A 26,455-nucleotide genomic window follows, 5' to 3' on the forward strand; every position below is an offset into this window, starting at 1 on the left:
AGTTGTTTATTTGCTTTTGTCATCATGATGCTTGAGCTCAGGGCCAGAGCCTGAGCTCCTTTTGCACTCTTAGCACTCTACTTCTTTGAACTACAGCGCCACTTCTGGTTTTCTGATGGTTAATTGGAGTTAGGCTCTGAACTAGCCTCTTCTGCTCTTAGCCTCCTGAGTAACTAGGATTACGGGTGTGAGCCACAGGTGCTTGGCTCAGTGAAACGTTTTAAATAACTTTCATTTATTTATTTATTTATTTTTAAGAATTTATTAACGTTGATTTTTACATCATATTTTAAATGACAAGTTTAACATACAAGTGTTCCAGGAGGGAATCTCTATTTACAATCACTGGGACTTAGTATTTAGAACTTAATCACAATTAGGCTAAGGGTTTGTATGTCATAGAAACATATTAATTTATGAAATAAAACATTATGTCTATAGAGTCATAGTAAATAACTTTTAAAAAATATAATTGTAGAGAATCAAGAAAAGCAAGAACACTCTCCCTGTTCTTTGGAGTAAACATAGAAAACCAAAGCCAAGCTGGAATGTTCATTTACAGTAATAACCGTTTGATCAAAATGTATGAGAAAGTGGGCCCGCAGTTGAAACTGAAGTCCTTGTAAGTATGGCCTTGTTTTGTGACACACATGCAGGAAGGGGGAGGCTGAAGTGAGATCCTGTCCATGGGAAAGATGAGTAGGTCATTGGAATGAGAGCAGACGTCATCACCTGTCTCCACTCTTTCCATCAGTGTGCAGGCATTCATTAATCAGCTGAATGTGCAGTGTTAGCGAAGCTGTTCTTGCTGGAAGGAAAAAACACACTTTAAGGGGGGGGGGAATAACTTTCAATGCTTTTCTTAAATAGGTTGGTATGTTTCTATTCTTTGTATCATCTCTTCAGGTGTTTAATGTGTTACCAATTTTAAACGTGAGAGATAAGGGCTTCCGTTCGGGAAGATGTAATTTGTACCAAACATACTAGGGATCCCTTTAGATTTATGACAATGCAAGAAAAGTATAAGATAATATGTTGATTTTCAGATGGTCTGGATGAAATGAAAACTTACTTTTTGGAAAAAATTGCAACATTTTGTTTTTATTTTTCTTCAGCCAATATGTATGCAATTTATGTATGTCCTTATTCTTGCAGACTTGGCGCGGGTGTAGTTGGAATTGTTAACATACCCTTGGAGATCATGGAGCTATCCCATAATAAACAAGAATTTCTTAACGTTCAAGAGTATAACCATCTCCTAAGAGTCATGGGACAGTACTTGGTCCAGTATTGTAAGGACACTGGAATGAGTGAGTACTCTGTGGTCATCTTAAGAGCCTAACCTGTGTGATTTCTTTAAGCTGATGAGAAAGGAGTCCCTGCCTTAAAATCCATATGAGGTGCTGGAGATAGAGATAAGTGTCAGAGCATTTACCCATTATGCACAAAGCTATAGGTACAATTCTCAGCACCACAAAAGACAAAGAAGAAAAAAAAAGTATGATGAATAAGCAGAAAAGAAGGGAAACCATTTCAGAAGCCTTTCTAGAATATCATTTAAAAATTAAAGCAGCCAAGCAGAAATTAAGAAGAGAGCACAGTGCAGTAACAGCAGAGGAAGGAAGCAGAATGTCATTCCAGACACACCGAGAAACTCTCAAAAGATGCTCTGAGGCATCACTGTGTTATAGCGTGTAATCCTTCATGGACCTTCTAAGAGCACTTCTGGAGTAATTGTAGACAAACACTTAAATATCAATGTAATAACATCATCATTAAAATAGAGAGAGACACACACACATACACTAAGGTTTAAAGTTGAGTATGTTACAAAAATTTCAATTAAAAATCACTAAAATATGCTTCTGGAAACTTAGAAGATAAACTTTAGCTATCTGGGAAGATTGGACCGACAGCTCACCTCACTTCCCTCAGATATATGAATGGCAAAAGAGTATGCCAAGTGTTAAGTACGCACTTGTTTTTAAGTTATATATTCATAGAGTTTCATTTAGGAAAGGACATAGGCAAGAAGCTACATAATTCATGCATATCAACCATATGTTTCTTGCCAAAGGAAAACTTAAATCTTACTCTTACTGTGTTTGAGGTTGTCAAATTTGAGGGTGATTTCTCCTCCTTTGGATTCATTCTCCTTGAATCTAACATTTTTTTTTTTTTTTTTTTTATCAGTGAGACAGAAGGAAGAGTGCAGGGATTCAGGGATAGAAACAAGAGGACAATGAGGTTGAGGTTGGATGGATGGATCCTCTGCCAAAGCTAGATTTTCTGAACATGGTCTAAAATCTGCTGAGTGTATTTTGTGCACCAGTACCAATATCCACCCCTCATGGCCCCTGCAGGAAAGCAAGCTTGCTTCTTCACAAGATCTCTAGGTGGTTCATTTCTGTGCACATTCACATTTGAAAAGCAGAGAATTACAGTTTCACATGTAAGGCAATGAGTACATTTCTTGTCAAATATTGTTATTCCCTCCCTCATTTTTCTTCCATTTTCTTTCCCACCAGCCTCCTCCCCCAAGTTGTAAAGTTCATTTCCAACATGTTGTCTTATGAGTATCATTGTTGCATTTTCTACCATTTGTCCTTTATCTTACTATTTTGTTGTTCTCCTTCCCTTCTCCAATTCAGATAAATATATATACAAGACACAGGGTACCAAAGTCAAATACAGTAACAATAGGGGATAAGCCAAAAGGGGAAAAATGAAAGAAAAAATAACTTTACATAGCACATTAAAAATAACAGCAAAAAAGAAAACATCTTGTTGCCATATCTTGGAATTCATGTGACTTAGCACTATCTGATTTGGTGATATGTACATAGCTAAAAAAATGTGGTATATATACATACAATGGAATTCTTTGTTTCCGTCACAAAGAATGACATCACCCCATTCATAAGGAAATACGAAGACTTGGGAAAAAATCATATTAAGTGAAATAAGCCAGATCCAAAGAAACATAGACTCCTTGATTTCCCTCATTTGTAATAAATAGTACATGTCTAGGAAAGTGCTAGGAAAGGTCACAGTTGCGCTTTCATTTTATATCATGTATTTTTTATACATGTCATTTCTTCCTTCCTCAGTCATGTTTCAAGTGATACTCAATTTAGGAATTACTACATTACTACATTTATCAGGGCTAGCTAAAGATGTAGAAAACACAGAATGGCATAAATATAAAGGTAAAGAGAATATTAATTTTGTGAAATATGTCAGAATATTCTTTGTGGATTTTCTTGTTGTTGTTGTTGATCTTGGAGTTTGAACTAAGGGCCTGAGCACTGTTCCTGAGATTTTTGTTTTTATTTATTTATTTATTTATTTATTTATTTATTTATTGCCAGTCGTGGGCTTGAGCTCAGGGTCTGAGCACTCTCCTTGGATTTTCTCAAGGTTAGAGCTGTACCACTTGAGCCTCAGCAGCATTTCTGGCTTTTTTCTATGTATGGGGTACCGAGGAATCGAACCCGGGTCTTCGTGCATGCTAGGCAAGCACTCTACCACTAGGCCAAACTCCCTGTTCCTGAGATTTTTCAAGGCTAGCACTCTACTAATTGAGCCACAGCACCACTTCCAGCTTTTTTTCCCCTATGTATGTGGTACCAAGGAATTGAACTCAGGTCTTCATGCATGCTAGGCAAGCACTCTACCATTAGGCCACACTCCCAGCCCTATCTATCTGGGTTTTATTTTATTTATTTGTTCAATTTACTGGAATATGAATGCAGGGTTTTGTCACTTGGGGCTGGTACTCTACCTGTTAAGCCATAGCTCTACTTTTGGGGTTTTGCTGGTTAATTGGGCATAAGAGTCTCACAGACTTTTTCTGCTTGAGCTGACTTTAAACCTTGATTGTCATATCATGAGCAGTAGCTAAGATTACAGGCATAAGCCTCTGGATTTTAAATGCTAACAGAAGATGGTACAAAAGTCAAACATTAAGCATTTAAATTATATAATTTCTTGATTTCTTCATATCCTCTTTGCAAACTGTCCTTGTCATCCTCAACCCTACAATATGGAATTTCAGTCTTCAGAAAGAGAAATGCATTAAGTGCAAAGGTCTTAGGAATGACCACTAAATGGCCTGTTTGGGACAGTCATGGTCCTGTTTAGGGAAGCAGTTCTCTCACTCCCTCTTCCTAGTGGAATACATGCCCCAAAATGTACTCTCCACTCTGGGGGATCTTTTTTTTTTTTTTTTTTTTGCCAATCCTGGGCCTTGAACTCAATGCTAGGGCACTGTCCTTAGGCTTTCTTCAGTGGTAGAGCTCTACCACTTGAGCCACAGCACCATTTCTGGCTTTTTTCTATGTATGTGGTACTGAGGAATCGAAACCAGGTCTTTGTGCATGCTAGGCAGGCACTCTACCAGTAGGCTAAACTACCAGCCCAGTTCTGGGATATCTTTTGCAAGCACTCTCACCAACTCATTGTCCTTATCCCCAGGGCCGGTCCTGGGGCTTGAACTGAGGACCTGGGCACTGTCCCTGAACTTCTTCTGTTCAAGGCAAACTCTCTACTACTTCCAGCCTGTTTTTGAGTAGCTTCTTGAAGATGAGAGTCTCATGGGCTTTCCTGCTGAAGCTGTCTTTGAACCATCATCAACTAGTACCCAGCTTCTACCTAATTCTTCAAAATCTTCTCTAGTGATAGTAGTGTTCAAAATTAGTGTTATATTTGCATTATTATTATTATTATTATTATTATTATTATTTTGTTGGTCATGAGACTTGAACTCTGGGCCTGAGCATTGTCCCTGAACTCTTCAGCTCAAGGCTACTGCCCTACCCCTTAAGCCACAGTGACACTTCCAGTTTTCTGGTGGTCACTTGGAGATAAGAGGAAGAGTCTCATGGATTTTTTAGTGCCTGAGTTGGTTTTGAACTGCAATCCTCAAATCTCAGCCTCCTAAATAGCTAGGGTTACAGGAGAGACCCACTGAAACCCGGCTTTGTTTTATTATTATTAATGGTTAATTAATCCCAAAGTTGTTTACAAATTAATTTATAAATGGAAGCTAATCTCACAAAAGATGTTCTAGAAGGAAGGGAATGGGAGAATAGAATACAGATAGGGAGTATGCCTTAAACTTTTACCCCCAAACTTCAAGATCAAACTGAATCAAATAATCTGTGTCAGAACTAATAGTCTCAGTAACTTTTGAGGAGATCAACCTTCAAGGTTTTTGCTTATTAATTTCTACAGGGATGATAAAAGTTGTATATAATACTTGATTAATACTCTCAAAGCCAGTACTACAGGGCACACAATTTTAATAAGTATTTGGGTAGGATTTTTGCCTTATAAATAAAAGATGCAATCTTTATATTGCTGTAAGTCTGATCTGTTTCCATGGAAAATAGGACCCTTGTAGGAATCGAATCAGCAGAAAAGGAAATGGAGAGGTAATGACTTCGAGTTATTTATCAAATCTGCATTTTCTTTTGGCACAGTTGGTGCTACGACTCTCAGAAATATTTTTTCTCTTCTTTGAGTTTGACCTCACCTCACTGTCTGCTGCTGTGTTTTCTGAAACTGCATACACCCCATGGAAATATTATTCATCACCTTTGGGGAGTAGGGAGTGGAGAAAGAAAAGATGGGAGTAATAGCAAATGAAATTTTGATTTGAACAGAACCAATTATGTAGAAATACATTTACTAAACTTTTTCAGAATGTATCTGAATTGAGCTGATGTGTCAAAATGAAATCTATAGTATTAGAAATATAACCTTACCCACAGAATTTCAATCATAGGTCTTTTGGTTCACACAGAGGCTAAAAATCATTTGGTCTGGTCACCAAAATCCCTTCAATCTTAAGGCATTTAAACCTGAGCAAGGGTCTCGTATGAAAAGGAAAATGATAGCTTCTTGAATTGGTCCATGAATCTTCCCACCACTCATTAGAAATATGTCTTCCAGTTAAACCTGTTTATTTTCCATGTCTTCTTTCTTTCATTTGTTCAGCTGTGCTTGGCATGAATGCCTTAGGACTTAGAAATCAGACATGGGCCATCTTGTCTAGGTGTGTCCAGCCTAGCAGGGTGTTATGTTCTGAGTGTGTGTGTGTGTGTGTGTGTGTGTGTGTGTGTGTGTGTGTGTGTGTGTGAAACTGATATTCATAACTCCAAAGGAGGACTATTTGGAGGAGGTTTCTTGCTTGTGCATGTGTTTATGTTTTGGGAGGATTAATAGTCATGAGAACAGAAGCCTCATAATTGAGATTGGTGTCAGTAAAAAAGAGGTGAGCCCCTGTGAGATTAGAGTGAGAAGATATCAGGCAGTGAGCCCTCTACAGACTGTTTTATTAAGATGCCTTTTTCATAGGGAGCCATACAGTCTCCAATAATTGACTCTCATTAATAATACTAGCAGTTAATGATCAATGATCAAATCCCATAGAAGTTCCAAAAAGCAATTACTGTAATTCTCAGAGATTTAATTCTATTAGCTTTAATATTTCAACAAAGAAAAGCCTCCTGTCGTATGCAATTTGGTTACCCATTACTAATTTTGTAAATTCACAATTTGACAGATACAGTAGAATTCTAAACTGTTAAAAATTGCTTTGGATAAAAACATGGGGTGAGAGTAAATAGAGACAATGAAGTCATTCAGATATGACCTAAACACTGCCTAATTATTCTGGAGGCATAAATGTGTACTCTGTTTAAAATTGTTAGTTTACATCAGCTCCCACAACTAATTGGATGGTTCAAGAGTTCACTGGTTGATTTCTGTTGAGAAAAAAATTCACATTCTTAGATTATATCAGTTTACTTTACATTTTCCTGATGATTGTAATTAGTACTATTAACAGCACATGTGTGTCCTTATCTTCTGATTGTACTTGTATTATCATGATGATATTTTTTTCCATTTTCAATGAGTTTCTTCGTTTCTTTTATACATGTAAAAGAAATAAAATGCCAAAAGTCCAGTACTTTTATTTTTTTACCAGTACTTTCATTTCATTTGGAATTCTATACAGTTTGATTCTTTTCATTTGATATTCTTTTGTCATGCTTGATCAGGATATCACAACCCTCTTTCCTCACCTGTTTATGTGCTCTTTAGAAAACAAGAGAGGGTTATGTTTAAAAACGGGACTCTTTCCTCCATAGCTATTTATTGAGAGGTCTTGTTCAAATTACGCTAAAATACGTGCAATTTTCAGAGTTACAAATGTGACATTTGGATATATCCCCATTATGATGCATCCATCAGACTTTTCTGCTTTAGAGCCTTTTCATGAAACGACAACAGTAATCACTTTCTTGGCAACCATGATTTTCCTTTTGTTTCAGCAAAGTTCTTTTTTCCCCTTATACTCTTTTGTTATTATCAATCATTTCCATTTTGACATGTCTGTATATGCGTGCAATGTACTCACTCTCTCCACCACTAGCCCTCAGACCCCACACCCTTTCCCATCAATAAGCTCCATTGTTCCATTTTTACGCATGCATATCAAGTCTTTGGTCCACATTCACCCATTCCATTCATTTCTTATTTTTCCACTAGGGCCCACAACTTAGACAGGACCTGTTTACATTCCTACAATTCATTATGTTTTCATGTGTGATTGTTCAAGAGGGTGGCGTTTCATACATGCATATGGAAGTATTTTAATCAGATGGACCTTTGCTCACTTTCCTTAGAAAGTCTTTCAAAACACTATGATCATTAACTTTAATACAGAAGTATCTGAAGGAAGGAAATTAGCTTTCCTTATTGTGATAGAGACCATCAAAGCTAGGCTTATTTTTGGTAATATCAGTCATGGGGTTTGAACTTTGGGCCTGGGCATTTTACTGAGTTCTTCAGCTCAAGGCTACAGCCCTACGCCTTGAGCCACAGTGCCACTTCCAGTTTTCTAGTGGGTAATTGGAGATAAGAGTCTCACAGACTTTAGGTCTGGACTGGCTTTGAACTGTGATCCTCAGATCTCAGCCTTCTGAGTAGCTAGGATTATAGATGTGAGAAAACAGACCTGGCCAAGCTAGGTTTTGATAGTTTACTGTGGGATATTCTTGCTTCTCCTTTGGACTGATTGATGACCTGGTTGTTACATTCTGAATGAAGGACATTTAGGAGGATGTTGCATTTATCTTAATTCTAAAAGATAACATCAATGAACGGTTCTTTTCCTTACGAGAGTTGAGAAAAAAAAGTAATATGTAATTGCTGATTTTAAAAGGCTCTTGAAAAATTAATCAGGTAAATGTAAGCATCAGGAATATTTGGAAAAAAGTATTCCACACATAGGGATCAACACACTAACCTTTTTTTTTTTGGTCGGGGTAATGTATAGAGGGGTTACAGTTACATTTGTCAGATAGTAGGTGCATTACTTCTCACACATTGATACCTCTTCTCATGTTTTTGTCCTCATTTCCCCCTCCCCCTCCCAATCATCTTATTTTCCCCTTCCCTTTCCTATTTCAAATAAACAAATAAACATATATACGATATACCAGGTAACACAGTCAGATACAGTAACAATATGAGATTAACCAAAGGGCAAAAAAAGAGAAGAGAAATAACATACTACGTTAAGAACAACAATCACACAAGATAAGGCTCTTGTTTCCATATCCTAGAGTTCCTTTCATTTTGTCTCATCCTATATGATTCTTATATACCTAGGTTTTAAGCTATTGTAATCCTCTGCAGTAACTTTTCACCATTTTTTTTCTCCCCCAGGGAAATTTGTTCCAGAAATTGAGACTCTGATTCTTTGTGCATTAATGCCAAATAATCCCATTAGTTTAACAGGCTTGTTGATTCTCTAAACAAAGGTCTAAATATATATATATATTCTTTTACAACTTGGATATTAGCTGTGAGCTCTCAGCTATTTCCTCTTTACAGCAGCAAACTGTAATTTGTAAATCAACCTGTTGGGGTTATTAATCTAATATAATTGTGGGGGTCAATAAATTACTTAGTTATCTATATTGCTTGTTTCACAGACAGATGGAAATGTTTTACATGTTATTTTCAAAAGTCAATTACATCTTAAGTTTTCACTCTTTGTATCTAGGTGAAAAGGCAGTCTAACAGCTTTCAGTAAGACACATGAGCATAGTTTATTAAGCCATCTATTTAGAAATAATCATAAGTTATATGTCACTCTGCGAAGGTCAGCCTGAAGCAATGAATTGTTGTTGTTGATTTTTAACATTTCTAGATAGAACAGGTTGAACATGAATTTTTGCAAATGCGTGCTTTCAAGCCTGCTCCCTTGCACATGAAATTTGGAAATGTCAGCACACACACACACACACACACCTTCCTTGTCAGTCATCACTGTCATTTTGGAATGTGTGGATTTTGCAGGAAGTAAAGGCCAAAGTAATTGTAGAAGTCTTTTAATAACTGAGTGACACCTATAAGAAAATAGAAACTGAGCTGAGGAGCCTCCTTCCCACTGCTGTGATTACCAGGCTGCTGGAACACTTCCTGATCTCCAGAATCCACTCTGTGGAAATTTTGTTTTTATACCATGACATCCACAAGTGCAAATCATGCAAGTTGGAGCAGCCTCTGTCTGAAGGAAGAGAGTCAGTACTGCAGTGGAAATTGTCAAGAATCTATGCCCTTTCAAATTCTTTTGTTTGATTTTTTTTTAGCCCTTGTATTGCCTTGTGTTTATTTATTATTATTATTTTAAGCAAGTTTTCTTTTTATTAAACCTGGTCTTTAAATGTTTGGCCTAGTAAGTTTGTCCTTTTTGGCTTTTCATAATCAGGAATTCTTTAATACTATAGAAAACGCTGTGTGTCTGTTTAGTGAAATAGGATCCCTCTTGCTGTCTTCTAGAAATTCACCATCCAGAGGGCTAAACAGGCAGAATGAGAACTGAAGCATAATGTGCATAATGTGTAAGTGTTTAAGGATGGTGTGATCACAGGGTTGCCTTGAGGGAATGTGTGCTTGTGTTTTTAACAGCCTACTAGTTTTCCCACTCTTGAATAAATGTCTGGTTGGGGATCACGGTAGAAATTCATCTGGTGAGTTAGTTGTGCTGCATTAACTGTTTTAGTTAATGTTTTCTGGGGGAGACATTATTTCACCTTCATTTGAGTGCAAACAACACATTAGTGAGATATTTTGTCAGGAATAACGGTGGCAACATTTTCAGTGCTTGTTAGGTGTAGAATGCTCAGTTCTATGGAGAAGCTACATCGAATTATGAAGCCCAGCTTTTCCCATGGAAAGTCATGGTTTCATGGGGAAAGAAGAACACATCAGCCACTTGGGTGTCTATTATAAAATATGAAGACTTTGCCAGAAAAACCACACCATACAGACATCCAGGACCAAGAACAGAGAAAGGATTTATTGCCAGCAGAGACTGGCTAGACCCCTTCTCACAAGAGAAAGAGAGGTGGCTGCTATTGTACTGAGTGCCCTTTTATAACCTGCAGGGTTTAGATGAGTTTGCTAACTTATATGGTCACAGCTGACCCAAGGAATGCCATTCCAGGTAATTTATATGATCTGTGAAGTTTAGGTGGATCTTGCTGCCTTACGGTTATAGCTCAACACCAAGGGACTGTCCCAGGCTTGGGTGGGGGTCGGGGGTGTGGCTAATTGTCTACTACTTCTACTGAATGGGCCTGGTGCTGCCTAAGGAAAAAGCATGTTACATGCTAAGGTATGAGAGATGGGGCCACTGGGCCCCCACCAACGACCTCTATGAGTCGGATTCTGATTCATCCCTATGGATAGGTGCGGCAGTAGACATGGATAAATTTGCCATATTTACCATGCACAAGTCAAAAACAATAAATTTACCATACTAATATATAAGTATCAACACCATGCATTTCCAGAACACTTCTCATTTTGAAAATTCTATATTCAATGAAATAGCTTGTTTTCTCTGGCCCCTGTCAATTGCTTTCAGTCTCTGTGATTTTGAGTCAAGTCTCATATAAGTGCAATTGTGCAATATTTGTTTTTTGGGTATTAGTCTATTTCACTTAATACTCTCAAGGTTCATATATATTTTAGTATCTATCAGAATTTCCTTCTTTCTTAAGGTTGAATAATGGTTTTCTATACATGCCATTTTTGCTATTTATCTGCAGATACTTGAATTTCTTTCATACTATAGCTATTATAATACTGCTATGAATATATCACATACAACCATTTCTTCAAGACTTTACTCTCTCTTTCATTTTAGGCAATTTTCAAGTCTGTTGTTATTAACTACAGTTGTCACAACATATGGTAGATCCCTCATCCATACATAACCTCATATATAATTGAAGATTTGTTTCCTTTTTTGACAAATATTTTCCCAGTTAGCTTTTGTCCCTTATTTCTTGTATCCATCATTCAGTTTTCTATGTCTGCGAGTGCAGATGTTTTAAGATTCCACATGAAAGTGAAGTGGTTCAGTATTTTTCTTTCTGTGCTTGGCCTGCTCACTTAATCTCCAGGATCATGTATGGGGCTGCAAATGACAGTTCTTCCTTCTTTTTAAGATCAGGGAGTGTTCATTGCGTGTATGCACTCCAGCTTTTCATTCCCTTGTCGGTAAGCATTTGGGTTGATTTCATATCATAGCTGTTGTGTATAGCCTTCAATGAGCATTGGAAGTTCTGATGAAATCATACTGACTTAATTTCCTTTGGATGTATTCCCAGAAATGAGATTATCACATCATATAGAGTACTGTTTTTTATTTGAATGTTTGGTAGCATTCATTGGTAGAATCACGATTACCAGTGTCTGTCTTTGTTGATTACTGATTTGATTTCCTTATTAGTTAATGGCCTACTCAGATTTTCAGTTTCTACTTGGTTTAGTCTTGGTAAGATTTGCATTTCTTGGAATTTAATCGCTTCATTTAAGTTATCTTATTTATTGGTATATCATAACTCATACTTTTATCTGAAAAGTCTCTGCATTACTCTAGAATTGGTAATCATGTCTCCAGTATTATTTCTCCTTTTTGTGTGGTCAGTTGTGGGGCTTGACCTCTGTACCTGGGTGCTGACCCCAAACTCTTCAGCTCGAGGCTATGCACCCTACCCTTGAGCCAAGCCACACTTCCCGTTTTCTAGAGGTTAATTAGAGATAAGTGTCTCAGGTTTTTTTGTGCCTGAGGTGGCTTTGAACCTTGATCCTCAGATCTCAGCCTCCTGAGTAGCTAGAATTACACCACACCTGGCAAGGATTTAATTTTTAATCATTATTTTTTCCACATTTTAATCATCATCAGTTAATTTTACAAGGGGTTTTATTTAGACAAATGTGAATATGATGTACCTCGTAGAGAAGAATAACCCTTCCCCACTTACCTTCATTCCCTCCCCTCAGTTTCAAAATCCTTTATTCTTCCATTCTCATGCATTTGCCTTATGCCTTCTGACCATACTCACTTTCCTTTACCCGCTCGATAGGCAGGCAAGGTGTTTTGCATTCGTGTCACTCATTTTTTTAAATGTATTTTAATTGTTCAAATGATTTTACTGTGGCGTTTCAAGCATGCCACATTTATTTAGATTTACCCCAGGAAAGAGGTCTTAATCTTCCTGGCTTAGCCTTCCAAATCCTGCAAATTCAGACATAGGATATCACACTTGATCTCAAAGTAGTGTTTGTTTTGAGCTTTTTTTTGTAGCTTTTTTTTTTTAGGTTAATTTCCTTTTTTATGTTTATTTTTTTATTGTAATTAGTAAAAGGGTTACATGATATTTGCCAGATAGAAGGTGCATTAATTCACATACATTGATACCCTTTCACATGTCTTGGTACCCGTTTCCCTCCCCCCTTTTTTGTAGCTTTTTAAAAGATATAAATATCTGTGGTTATAAATCCTAGTCATAACATAGTTTTTTTCTATTATGCTATGACTCTAATTTCATCCACTTTTAAGTATTTTCTTTTTATTTTCCTGTAATTTATTATTGGATCCATTTGTTATTTATAGTTGTCTGTTTAATTTTGAAGAAATTTGTGAATTTTCTAGGATCTATTTTCTTGGTCTTGTTCTCTTCTCCCTTCTCTTCTCCTTTCTCTTCCCTTCCTTTCCCATCTCCTTTCCCTTTCTTTCTGATCTTCCTTCCCTTTCTCCCTTCCCTCTTCCTGCCCCTTCTCCTCCATTTGCTTTCTTGTTTCCTTCCCTTCCCATTTTGGTGGTCTACTACTAGGTGCATGTAGGTTTTTAATTATTTTATCTTCTTGCTCTACTGAACATTTTGTCAATATAAAGTATCCTTCATTATTCCTTGTAAATACTTTATTTGGCTGATATAAGCGTAGCTTCTTTTGCTCTATTTTGATTACTTTGCAAGACATTTTTGTTTTTCTTTTTGTCAGTTGTGGGGCTTGAACTTGTCCTGGGCTCTGTCCCTGAGCTCTTCAGCTTAAGGCTACTACTGCCTTATCCTTGAGCCACAGCATTGCTTCCTGTTTTCTAGTGGTTAATTGGAGATAAGAGTCTCAGGGACTTTTAGTGCCAGGGCTGGCTTTTGAACTGCCATCCTAGATCTCAGCCTTTTGAGTAGCTAGGATTATAGGCATGAGCTACCACACCCCACAGCAACTGCTTCCTCCTCCTCTTCCTCCTCCTCCTCCTCCTCCTCCTCCTCCTCCTCCTCCTCCTTCACATTGTTCAAACCAGTTTGTTTCTTTGGATCAAAAGAAACAACTTCCTTCATCATCTCATTTGTAAATAATTTGTATCTCAATAACATATACTAGGATGACATTTTTAAATTCATTCTTCTAATCTCTGTTGCTTGAATGGGAAGTTCATTACATTTACATTTAATTAATGAAGTGAGACTTTGCTCCTTTAACTGATAGTTTTCTCAGCACATTGTAGCTGTCTGTTCTTCATTTCTTGATATTTTTTTTCAGAGAAACATTTAGATTTCTTTCCCATTCCTGTTATGCACATTCCTAAGCCATTTTATTTTATGGAGATCACAGCACACTAAAATTATAACACTCCAGCTTGAGTTTATACCAGCTTAATGTCAATTAATGCTGCTTCTTGAAAAGATCTTTTTAGACTTTTTATGACTGTTAGTGTCACAGTAATATCTATATAATGTATGCATGAAACAAAAAAGAATTTTAATGCAATGATATAGAACAGAATTTTGGGCTTGAGTAGAGTGCCAGCTGTGTAGATGAGGAGGAAAACAGAACTAGAGATAAGAAAAAAGTAGAGAAACTCTAGTTGTGTTACTAGAATAATAATTTGTACTGGTAAGTTTTTTTTATTTTGTAGTACAGGGGTTTGAACTCGTTGCTAGGGTGTGTTTCCCTAGCAAATTTTTGTCTTAGTTATTTTTCATGTAGTGTCTCGTGTCTTTTCCTGGAGCTGCCTTCAGACCATCATTTGCCCATTTGTGGCTTCTCATCTGTCTAGGATCCCAGGCCCATGCCATCTTACCTACCTTATTAATTGAGGTGAAAGCCTTCCTAATTTTTTCCTAGGGTAGCCTAGAACCCCAGTCCTTCTGATCTCTGCCTCTTGAGTAACTGAGATTACCAGCACAAACTACTAAGCCTAGCCTTACCAGTAAGTTTAAAGATAGCTTTTGAAGTTTAATTGGTACAATTCTTCCCGATATTATTTTAACACAATAGATTAAATGTCAGTATAATTTGTTCAATAGTAAAGTCATGACTTTTATAACTGCTATTGTTTTCAGTTGTATTATAAAGAGAGTCCATTTATTGCATGTAGTCTGTAAAATCATGGAGTATAGATCAGTAAATCACTGCAGAATATCCAGTATTATTATATCAATCTCTCACTTACGTTCCTGTATTTTTACACAGTTGAGATCATATTGAGTGTATGTATGCATGTGTATTTGTAACCATACTTACCTTTGCCAATTATCTTGACTAGGTTGGATTTATTTGATTCATTATTCATTGCCCGGCATTCTTTCCATTAGGCAACAGGAATCTAACAATGTTCTGGAATGACCTGAGGTACCAGCATAATAAGGACATGGAGAAATCCTCAGAGGCTCAATACCAAAGGAGACAGGCTATGGCCATTCCATTCATGTTGCAGTGTGGTGAGTACTGAAATCCATTTTAATAACAAATGCCAGCAGGTTTACAAATGCACAAGTCATGGTGTTAAAATGGTGGATTAAGGCAGTGGAATGGTTAAGATATGAGTCTTAGCTTTAAGGTTGGTACAGTGTATAAGAGGCTAAAATACTGAAGACAGAGAAAAGGAGTTAAATGAAGTAGTAGAAGTGATGAGACCTTTGAAGGTCAAATAAAGAGAGTGGAGGAGCAAAGTGGATTGAATTTGTAGCAGAAGTAGCACTTGTAATAATTTTGCTTTTTAATTTTTTTGGCTATACCATTTGAATTCAAGGCCTCTTATTTGCTAGGTAGATACTATACTACTGAGCTTTATCTCCAGCCCCCACCACCTCCCTTTCTGTATTCCAACATTGATTTATTTTCCAGTGGAAGTATGAACTCTGGCCCTAGGCACTGTCCCTGAGCTCTTCAGCTCAAGGCTACTGCCTTACCCTTTGGGCCACTGTGCCACTTCAGCATCCCCCCCACTTTTTTTCCAATCTGGAACTTTTTTCCATATATTTTTATTGTAATTAATAGAATTCATACCCTTTCTCATGTCCTGGTCCCCATTCCCCCCCCCCACCCTCACCCTTATCTTGTTTTCCCCCCTTTCCTATCCAATTTCAAATAACCAAATACGCATATATCCAATATATCAGATAACAAAGTGAAATACTGTAACAATATAAGATAACCAAGGGACAGCAAAAGAGATGAGAGATAACATAGTACATTAAGAACAACAATCAGGGGGCCAGGAGTTTGGCCTAGTGGTTAAAGTGCTTGCCTAGCATGCATGAAGACCCAGGTTTGATTCCTCGGTACCACATACATAGAAAAAAGCCGGAAATGGTGCTGAGGCTCAAGTGGTAGAGATCTAGCCTTGAGAAAGTCCAAGGACAGTGCTCAGGCCCTGAGCTCAAGCCCAGGACTGGCAAAAAAAAAAAAAAAAAAAGAACAACAATCACTCATTATATGGCTTTTGTTTCTATATCCTAGAGGTCCTTTCATTTAGCGTCATACTGTATGGCCTTATATATCTAGGTTTTGCTCTATTGCAAATCTCTGCTATGAGAGCCCAAGGTTTCTACTGATTATGGCAAATGAGGGAAACCATTGAGCCTATGCTCCTTTGAGTCTGGCTTAATTCACTTAATACGATTTTTTCTAAGTCTTTCCATTTCCTTACAAATGGGTTGATGTTGTTCTTTCTGACAGCAGCATAGAATTCCATTGTGTATAAATACCACATCTTGTTGATCCACTCATCAACTGAGGGACATCTGGGTTGGTTCCATATCTTTGCTATGGTAAATAGTGCGGCAATGAACATCGTTGTGCTAGTGTATTTAGTAGCATCCCCCTTTTTGGAGTGGTTATTTTGAGATGGGATCTCAAGTTCTGTTTGGGCATATGCTTAGGTGAATCATGGTCCACCTATTTTAGGCTTTCTGTTATAGCTGGAATGACAGGCATGTACCGCCACAGGAAGCATTCATAATCTCACAGGTTTTTCTGCCAGGAATAGAACCATTATCTTTCAGATATCAGCTTCCATATAGCTAGCATGGCAAGCATGTGCTGAGATATTGGTAATTTTTAACATGGGTTTTTTTTTTAATGTTTATTCATTACTTTTTATTTGATCAGCATAAAATAAAAGTCAACGAATGAAAAACAAAAGAACAGGGCCTACAATGTTCAAGAAGTAATGTATACTACCTGATGAATGTTACTGCAACCCCTTGTATATCACCCCAGCAATAAAAATAAAATTTAAAAAAGAACAGGGCTTAAGCACATGTTTAAAAATAAACATAATGCATAAATATATGAGTTATTGCAAACCATAAGAAAATAAGATTCCATTATTAATCTAGATACATAAGGCTATATAGGATGATGCTAAATGAAAGGACCTCCAGGATATAGAAACAAAAGTCAAATAATGAGTGATTGTTGTCCTTAATGTACTATTTTATCTCTCATCTCTTTTGCTGTCCCTTGGTTATCTCATATTGTTACAGTATTTTACCTTGTTATGTGATATATTATATATATGTTTATTTGGTTATTTGAAATAGGATAGGGAAGGGGGAAAACAAGATAAGGGGTAGGTTTAGTGGGAGGGAAATGGGGACCAAAACATGAGAAAGGGTGTCAATGTTTGTGAAGTAATGCAGCTTCTATCTGGTGAACATAATGTAACCTTTCTATTAATTACAATAAAAATATGTGAAAAATTCTATTAAAAAATTCATGGATTTTGGCAGCTATATTCTCTTTTCAGTCTGAACAATGGATTGGAAGAAAAAAATCCTTTTCACGGAAAGGCTTGGAAAAAATCATATTAAGTGAAGTAAGCCAGACCCAAAGGAACATAGGCTCAATGGTTTCCCTCACTTGTAATAATTAATACATATCTTGTACTTTCCTAGCAGAGGATTACAATAGTGTAAAACATAAATACATAAGATCATATAGGATGAGACTGAATGAAAGGGTCTCCAGGATATGGATACAAGAGCTTTATATCGTGTGCTTAACATGGAAGTTTTAACAGAGACAAAACACAGGGAATTCTGAGTTAATACAATGTATGTGCTTCAGTTAAAATATTTGTTGGAGAGAAATAGAAACAACCACTTTTCTAATTATCATATGTAACACTAAGACATAATAAGATTTTATGACTGATAACTACATTTATGATGAATAAAGAATGGAAGACCAAACTGTTGTGCTGGATTCTAGATGAGTTTTTACTGTGATAAGAAATAGGAAAGAACTAGAAATTTTTCAGGAGGAAAGTAACCGTATGGAATCATTAGGACTTTGTTAGGTGATTTAGCCACTGTATGAATAACTATGGGAATGAAGGCAGTCTAATAGCTATAGGAATTAAGGGCAATCTATTTTCTCCACGGTGATACAATGGAGAAGACAGACAAAGCCAAAAGAGCACGACCCTAAGATTTCATCTGGGGGTTGTCCGGAGAAGCCCTGGCCAGATGAAACTTATAGTGAGGCAGTCCGATAAAGGATGATTTGGTGGAAGGCCAGAACAAAGGAAGAGGTCCAGACTCTGATGATATATAGTGCTGTAATTTAAGATCTAGGTGAAATTCATAAATGTCTGAGTTAATATATCTAAAAAGAACATGTATGTCTATAAAGAAAATGACATTGAATAAATGGATGACATTATGTGACAACTTACCACATTATAATAATAATGGCTAACAATGTATATATACATATATTTATTTATTGTAAAGGTGATGTACAGAGAGGGTGCGGCTACATAAGTCAGGTAAAAAGAACATTTCTTTTTGAGCAGTGTTACCTCTTCCCTCATTTTCACCCACTTTTTCCCTACTGATCTTCCTCCCCCACCCACTGCATAGTTCATTTTCAGCATAGTGTCTAGTGAGTGTCACTGCTGCATTTGTTTATCCTTTGTTCCACCATTTCTGTATTCTTCCTTTCCCTCCTCAAAACAAACTTACACACAAGACAAAAGGTACAGGAATCAAGAATAGCGGCAAAGAAGTGAGAGAGAGAGAGGAAAAAAAAAAAGCAAAGAAACAAAAGTCTGTTGTTTCCTTTTCTTGGAGTTCATTTTGAGAAACATCACTTTTTATGATCTTCTGCACATGGCTCTTGAGCCTTTGTGAGCCTCTGTTAAGAATGTCTTGCTTTGGTCTCAACCTGTGAATGTTAGTGTCCCATGGGAGAACTGGCTGTACATATGCAGAGAACTGAAGCAAGATCATTAGACATCACTCTGTATCAGAATAAATTCCAAATAGATCAAAGACCTCAATAGAAAAGCCAAATATTGTGAAAATATTACAGGAAGGGAGAGGGGAAACCCTGAGGCTTCTGGGCACAGGTCAAAACTTCCTAAGTAAAAATCCAGAATCATAACACATTGAAGAAAGACTTAATAAATAGGATTGCATCAAACTGAGGAGTTTCTGCATGGCCAGGGCCATGGGGCTTGAACTCTGGGTCTGGGCATGGTGCCTGAGCTCTTCAGCTCAAAGCTACCACCCTACCCTTTGAACCACAGCACCACTTCCCCTTTTCTAGTGATTAATTGGAGATAAGAGTTTTATGTTCTTTAGTGCCTGGGCTGGCTTTGAACAGTGATCCTTAGATCTCAGCCTCCTGAGTAGGTAGGATTACAGGTGTGAGCCACTGCGCCTGCCTGGGAGAATAGTTTTTAAACTAATTATGCACCAGATAAGGGCCTCCTATCTAAAACATACTGAAAGCTAAAAAAAAAATTGACCCCTGGAAAATAAACCCTCAAAGAAACAATAGCCCAATTAATAAATGGGCTAAAGATTCTAAAGAGAATTCTCAGAAGAAGAATGGCCATTAGACACATGAAGAGATATTCAGCATTCCTGGGAATTAGTATAGTTTTGATGTGCACCGCATACTGTTAGAGCCCAGTCATTAGTACCTGAGAGCGGTGAAAAGGAACAATTATTTGATGTTTCAAAAGCCTGACTTCCTCTTTTGTAAGATGACATGGATGCTAAAAGTTGTATCATGCGGTCATTGTGAGTATAATAATTAAGAGGTTTAAATTAATATATTCAATTAATTAAAAGGTTTAAATTAAGTAATTGGTTTAGAATAATGAGGTGGGCTGAAAGCTTGGAACATTTCTAGAAGTTCTAGCTATTATGCAATTTCATCCTCAATATTTTAAGAGAAATATGAATATTAATCTCTTTTTTATATACAAATGGCTGTACTGAATCAGAGGGGAATCAAGTTACTTGCTCAGTATCATAGAAGTCGCTAGAGGTGGAGCTGTTCAGAGAAAAAGAGGCCAGCTGTTTTCTAAGAGCCAGCTGCTCTGTGCCCAGAAGGAGTTTAACGCTGAATTTTGGCCTAAAGAAAGTGGCATATCTTGAGCTTAAAGTCAAGGAGGGACTAGAAGGAGAAAGTGAACAACAACAAAAATCAGATACTGAAGACTGGAGAGTGGGAGCGGAGCAGAGGGAAGTACAGAAAAAGAAAATGTTAAAAGATTCACTTAACCCTGACTTTCCTTTTCATGGAATTTGTTCAATTGGAGGGAGAAAATGCTCTCAGAGATGGGTGGGTGATAGTCTGTAAAAAGTGGACAGTCAGGTCACTGTAACTCTTATGTGGTTTAAGAAGAGGTAGAGTGGGGTCTATTGAGTTTCGTTGATCTAAAAGTAACCAACTGAAGCAATAATAAAATTAATAATGGCCAAGCACTGGTGGCTCAGGCCTGTAATCCCAGCTACACAGGAGGCTGAGGATCACTTTTCAAAGCCAGCCAGGGCAGAAAAGTCCGAGAGATTCTTATCTCTAATTAACCACCAGAAAACCGGGAGTGGCTCTGTGGCTCAAGTGGTAGGGTGCTAGCATTGAGCTGAAGAGCTCAGGGACAGCTCCCAGGCCCAGAGTTCAAGCCCTGCATCAGACACAAACTTATAGTAATAATAATGTTGATGTTGTTGTTGATGATGATGAGAGGAATAACAATGAAAACAACAACTTGATGGGATCCTACAGCAACTTGTGTCATTTAGAGGAGTTGTACTGAGTCTCATTGTGTTTATGTAACAAAGGATTCACTTTTTGTCACCTGAAAACAGGCAGCATGTGTTCCAGCATCCATTTCTGATTATGGTCTCTTTTATGTGCTTTTGTTTTGATGATCAGATCTTTGCCTTAAATGGAGAGTCTTACCATACCCTACTGATTTCCAGGAAATGGAATTTCTTGACATGTGGATTTGTGCTAAAAATCCTAACCTTTCGGAAAACAGGTAATTTCTGATAGCTTTCAAAAAATTCTTTATCAATCTGTAATTCCCAAAGCGCATATTATGAAACTGGAAAAAATATCAGCTATCGATAGAGTGTTACTTAGTAGCTACGTTTTTTTGAACTCCTAGCCTCTGGCTAGCTCTGGAAAGATTATTATTTTGTTTGCTTTTTCTTAATGTGGAAGCAATCTGGATGGACTGATCAAGCAGGTGTTTGTGTATGAGGACGTTCTGCACCTTTGTCAACAGAACTCTTTTGGCCTATAAGTTCATTTCCACACTACATATAACCTATCACACAGAAGTATAATTTGGAGGGGACAGTCAGGGGCATTAAACTGTTAAGACCACATTGTGTGTTTCTATTCAAGTCATAGATTGATTTTATCGCTTTGTGCTCTGGAGGGAGAAGTTCAGACTAAAACCGGAAAAAAGACTGATTAAATATTGATGGATGCCAATGTTATTACAAGCCCTGTTAGACTAATGTTCTTTCCCTTAGGAGAAAGAGCTAGCATTCCCCTTTAACAAAGGTACCCCTAACACAAGCCCTGCTTCTCTGAGCAGTCTAAGTTCTCTAGGCTGGCAGGGCAATGCATCAATACTGCTAATATAGACATTAGGAGAGTAATTCTTGTTGGGTTATTTTAAATCCTGGCCTGAAGAAATGAGCAAAAATGATAAAAAAGAAAAAAAATGCAAAAGCTGCTGTTAAACAGGGTGGTGGTGATTCATGCCTGTAATGCTAGCTACTCAGGAGGTTGAGATCTGAGGATTTCTGTTTGAAGCCAACCTGGACAGAAAAAAAAATTAATAAGATGCTTCTCTCCAAAGAACCATCACATTGCTGGAAGTCAAGGTATGGCTCAAGTGGTAGAGTGCCAACATCAAGCATAAAATGTCAATGAGAGCAGAAATCCCTAAGTTCAAGTCCCAGCATGGGCAAACACACACACACACACACACACACACACACACACACACACACACACACACACCACGTACAGAGAAGCTGCTGTTAAATCCTTTCTGCCCAGAACCAGCAGGTTAATTTTATTTAGAGACTGAAAACAAATGTCAGGGGCTGCAAGGTTTCTCATATTTCACATTGCCTAGAGATGTTTCAGTCTCCCTTTCTCATTCAGCAACATAATCTGTGTTTTTCCCAAATAAAATTTTGTCATAGAAGCCAAACACACAAAATAGGTAAATGCTGAGCTGTCCTAACTCGATTAGAGGCCAAAATCTTGAATAGACCCAAACTAGCATTTTCATTTCTTTTCCCTACTCTCTGTTCCTTATAGAAAGCCAGTAGCTCAAGGAACATGAACATGCACGACCCATTCTCCCTTGCTCCTTTTAGAAAGCTGAGAATGGAAGCCACAATCTAGACTCAGAACCCTAATGATCTGCTAAAAGATCTGCATATCTGATTCTGTCCCCAACCTGAGATTTAGCTATCTTCTAAACAGTAACAAAGTGGAGGCTCGAGCATGAAAGCATAGTCAGGGAATGCAATCATAAGAATGCTCATACAGCATAGGATACGGTTTGGATTCTAGACTCGGGCAGACTGTGTTTAATCCTGGTTCTACTAGCTTTAAGACCTGAGGTAAATAAGTCAGCTCCTCCTCTTTCCCTCTGTCCCTCTCCCCTAAACCCCTTCTTTCTGGCAGTACTAGGTACTAAAATTAAGGACCTCTCATTTGAGCCATTCTTCTGGTTATGTGCCTTTTGTTTAGTTTTCAGATACAGTTTCTTGGCAACTTTGCCCAGGCTGCTCTTGGCCTTCTGTCCTCCTGTCTCTAGCTCCACAGTAGCTAGGAACACAGGCCTTCACCACCACACCCAGTTTCAAACCTCTCATGAACTCAGTGTCCTGTTCCCTAGAATAGAGAGAATGACAGTATTATCTGGGTCCCACAGAACCGCTCATGATGACAAGTTGCAGAAAGCTCTTGGTCTCTGGGGGAAAGAGGGGTGTCCTTCAATGACAAGCCACCTGGATTTCAGCCACTCCCGGCAATCGAGTCATCTGCCTGTGATTTCTTCATCTTGTCATGGGCCTTGACAGTACCACAGAGCTGGAAGCTGCCCTTGCCAGCTTCCTCTCCTTTCAGTTTACCATCTTCCCTGACTTGACACACTCACATCCTCTTTGCTTTAAATGTTGTGATGTCATCCCAGATCACAGTAGTCTCAAGGCCACATTCATTCTGTCTTTTTACACACGACACTTAGGAGACGAGGCGAGATCAATTTAGTGATGTTGACAGAAAACTGATCAACCTTGGAAGTCTACGAGGCCAAACATACTTATATTTATAATTGTGTCAAGTCCTTGATTCTTTAAACACACTGACATCATATTGATCATCTGTAGCTCACTTTCATTGGAAAGATGACAAAATATGCCTAAAGTGACAGCAAGGGGTTTAGGAAAAGCTGTAAGGAGATCTCCTAATTGCGAGGGCAGTCAAATGAGAGTTGGTGCCTCCCTCATTGCCAGGGGGTAGGTTTGCTGTCTACCTGGGTGAAGAGGAATTTAACCACTGACCTTGCTGGGCCTCCACTTTGGTATCTCAGTTCAGGACACACAGAAGCTTCATGGCTATGCCTTTAAAGATACCTGGAGACATACATCCCATTAGATTCAGGCAGAATCATATAAACCAGAACATTAAAATGATGTCAAGTGAAATAAAATGGCTTATTAGGCAGGGTCCTGTAAGTACAGGGTAATGAGATTACAAAAGTATTATATTTACAGAAAATATAGCTGGTGGGCAGTGGTTCCTTGGCAGTTGCCAGGTGTGTGCCAGCTGGGCTTGAACACAGATAAACTGTCCCTGTCGTAGCAATCATGTATCAGTCATTTCATGTGGACATGTGCCCTATGAACTTTTCCCATTTCTTAGAGGAGAAAACAGCATTGCCCAGAATTCCTCCTTCGAGATGAATCTGGAAGCTAAGAATTGGACGCCAAAATCTGTTCTCTTGCTGTCTCACCCTCCTCTCTCAGAAGGCAGCCTTCTGAGAGACCAAAGCACCCCATTTTACAAGTGGTAGGGGTCAGAGTGGACTGGCCTGGATGACATACAATAGAGCCCGAGTTTTTCACATGACTGACATTTCATTTTCCTTCCCACTATGAAGCCAGATGGAGGCTATACATTTTTTTTTGTCACAGTTTCAGAGAAATAGATATCACTACACTCCCATTTCATTCACACTATGCATTTATCTGCATTGAAAATAGGGATCACCAGCAGGAGAAAAATGATGCCTGTTTCCTGGCTGAACACACACACACACACACACACACACACACACACACACACACACACACACACACACACTCACACAGTCTGCATTTTGAAAAGGCCGTTAAGTAAAATCTATGGGTTGGATTGCCTATTCAAATTGACTTCCAAAATGCTTTAAGGGAAAACAATAAAATCCTTAAGGATTTTGTTTTCTGAATAGAAACTTAAGTGCCACAAGATTCTTTACTGAAGTGAAATAGAGGCCTGCCTAGGTAACTCCCCCACCCCCCTCTCCCAGATGTCTTCCAATCCACACTGTGGGTGTTGGTATCTATAGTAGCTGTTCCTTGGATTTGTTTATACAGCACCTTTCCTTGAAAATAACAATAATAGCCAACACCACATGTGTGTAGAATTAAGTAGCTTTTTTTTTCTTACACTAGTACTTGAATTTGATTGTAGGTCCTCTCTCTGCTCTGTTCATAGGGAGCAAGAAAAATATATGTTTTAGTCCCCCAAAACAGAAATGGAAGCTTGGACAGACTTTATTTTCCTTCTCTGTTTCCAAGAGGGAAGGCCTCTCTACTCTCAACCTCTTCTTTCTCCCCTCTCTTCATTGAATACACATACATTTTCTGCAAACTGTCATTTCCTTCTCTTTCTGGAAACTGTCTCCCAAAATGAAACTCCCACCTTCTCTCCTCTATTAGGATGAGAAAAATCCTTGATGTAGAACAGATTCAGAGAACCGACCTCAGCTTTTATGCCCCAACCAAAGGTCTCCAGCCCCTTCTTGGCTCCCAGCTGTGCTCACAGGGGAGTTGAGGTTCTTAGAGGACCAAGATTAAAAACAAAACATAATACTTCATTTTTTTTTTTGCCAGTCCTAGGCTTGTGCTCAGGGCCAGAGCACTGTCCTTGGGTTTTCTCAAGGCTAGAGCTCTACCACTTGAGCCACAGTACCTCTTCTGGTTTTTCTCTATGTATGTGCTACTGAGGAATCGAACCCAGGTCTTTGTGCATGCGAGGCAAGCACTCTACCACTAGGTCAAACTCCCAGTCCCAAAACATAATACTTCATTTTTAAAAATCCTAAAGATTGGGCCAGGAGTTTGGCCTAGTGGTTAAAGTGCTTGCCTAGCATGCACAAAAACCCGGGTTCGATTCCTTGGTACCACATACATAGAAAAAAGCCGGAAGTGGTGCTGAGGCTCAAGTGGTAGAGCTTTAGCCTTGAGAAAGTCCAAGGACAGTGCTCAGGCCCTGAGGTCAAGCCCAGGACTGGCAAAAAAAAAAAAAATCAAAAAGATTGGAAGTGGCGCTGTGGCTCAAGTGGCAGAGTGGTAGCCTTGAGCTGAAGAGCTCAGGGTCAGCAACCAGGCCCAGAGTTCAATCCCTACTAATGACAAAAAAAAAATTGAAAGATGGCTTCAAACCTGCCAAATCATATATATGTATGTATATGTATATATCAGCTTATGAATTTTCATAGCAAGTGCATTAAGTGCTTATTTGTGTGCATAGCCTATTTATTGTTCCTCAGCACACACTTCTATGTGTCAAGGTCATCCACAGCTTTTTGATGTGGGGGCTCCAGAAGTCTCAGTAAACATCCCTCCCTCAGTCTACCCCTGAGGACCAACACCCATCACAAGTGACTGGCCTTCCAGGGATCCTGAGTCACAGAAAAGAGGATCTATGTGTTTCAGTGGCAGAACTGCTTATATTTTAGAGATGTGTAGATTTTATACTCCCAATTTTGGTGGAGGGGGAAAATGTTTGGTAGTAATGAGACTGAGTCTCAATGATCCAAAAAAACACAACTGCAAAAGATCTCATTTCAGGAAAATGTAGGATAAATGAACCATTAGCAAAACAATTAGAACTCTTAGAAACACGGCTACCCATCACATTATACATTAACATGGGATTTAAAATCTGGTATCACTTAAAATCATCAAGATGAGAATTTTCCTTTGTATTTGAATTTGGTGTCTGTGGATGAAAGTGAAATTCCTTATAGAAGAAAGTTGCCTTCTAAAGAAGGCTAACTGTTTCTTGTTTTCCTCCTGCTGTTCATTTCTTGGTTGTGAAGCTGTGATAAGGTAGAGCGGCTGCCTTCAGTCCCCCTGGGTACCATGAAGACACCGTCATCATGGAAAAGTGAGAGAGAGAAGCAGCTGAGAGAGTCCATTCAACGGTATCAGAATAAACTGGCAGAGATGAAGCCACAGGTGAGCTCTTCTTG

General features: G+C 38.3%; 1 protein-coding gene across 1 annotated transcript in view; it reads left to right on the forward strand.

The window, feature by feature from the left end:
* Nucleotides 1-26,455, forward strand: part of Morc1 (MORC family CW-type zinc finger 1) — a 146,369-nt gene that overhangs the window by 49,051 nt on the left and 70,863 nt on the right. Inside the window, exons 15-19 of the mRNA XM_090330932.1 lie at nt 479-622; nt 1,156-1,310; nt 14,973-15,098; nt 20,836-20,941; nt 26,303-26,441. Coding sequence (XP_090187058.1) covers nt 479-622; nt 1,156-1,310; nt 14,973-15,098; nt 20,836-20,941; nt 26,303-26,441 — 670 coding nt within the window. The remainder of the gene's footprint in view (nt 1-478; nt 623-1,155; nt 1,311-14,972; nt 15,099-20,835; nt 20,942-26,302; nt 26,442-26,455) is intronic.

The sequence above is a fragment of the Megascapheus bottae genome, chromosome 1, assembly GCF_031878675.1.
Source record: "Megascapheus bottae isolate mThoBot1 chromosome 1, mThoBot2.hap1, whole genome shotgun sequence".
Classification (NCBI taxonomy): Eukaryota; Metazoa; Chordata; class Mammalia; order Rodentia; family Geomyidae; genus Megascapheus; species Megascapheus bottae.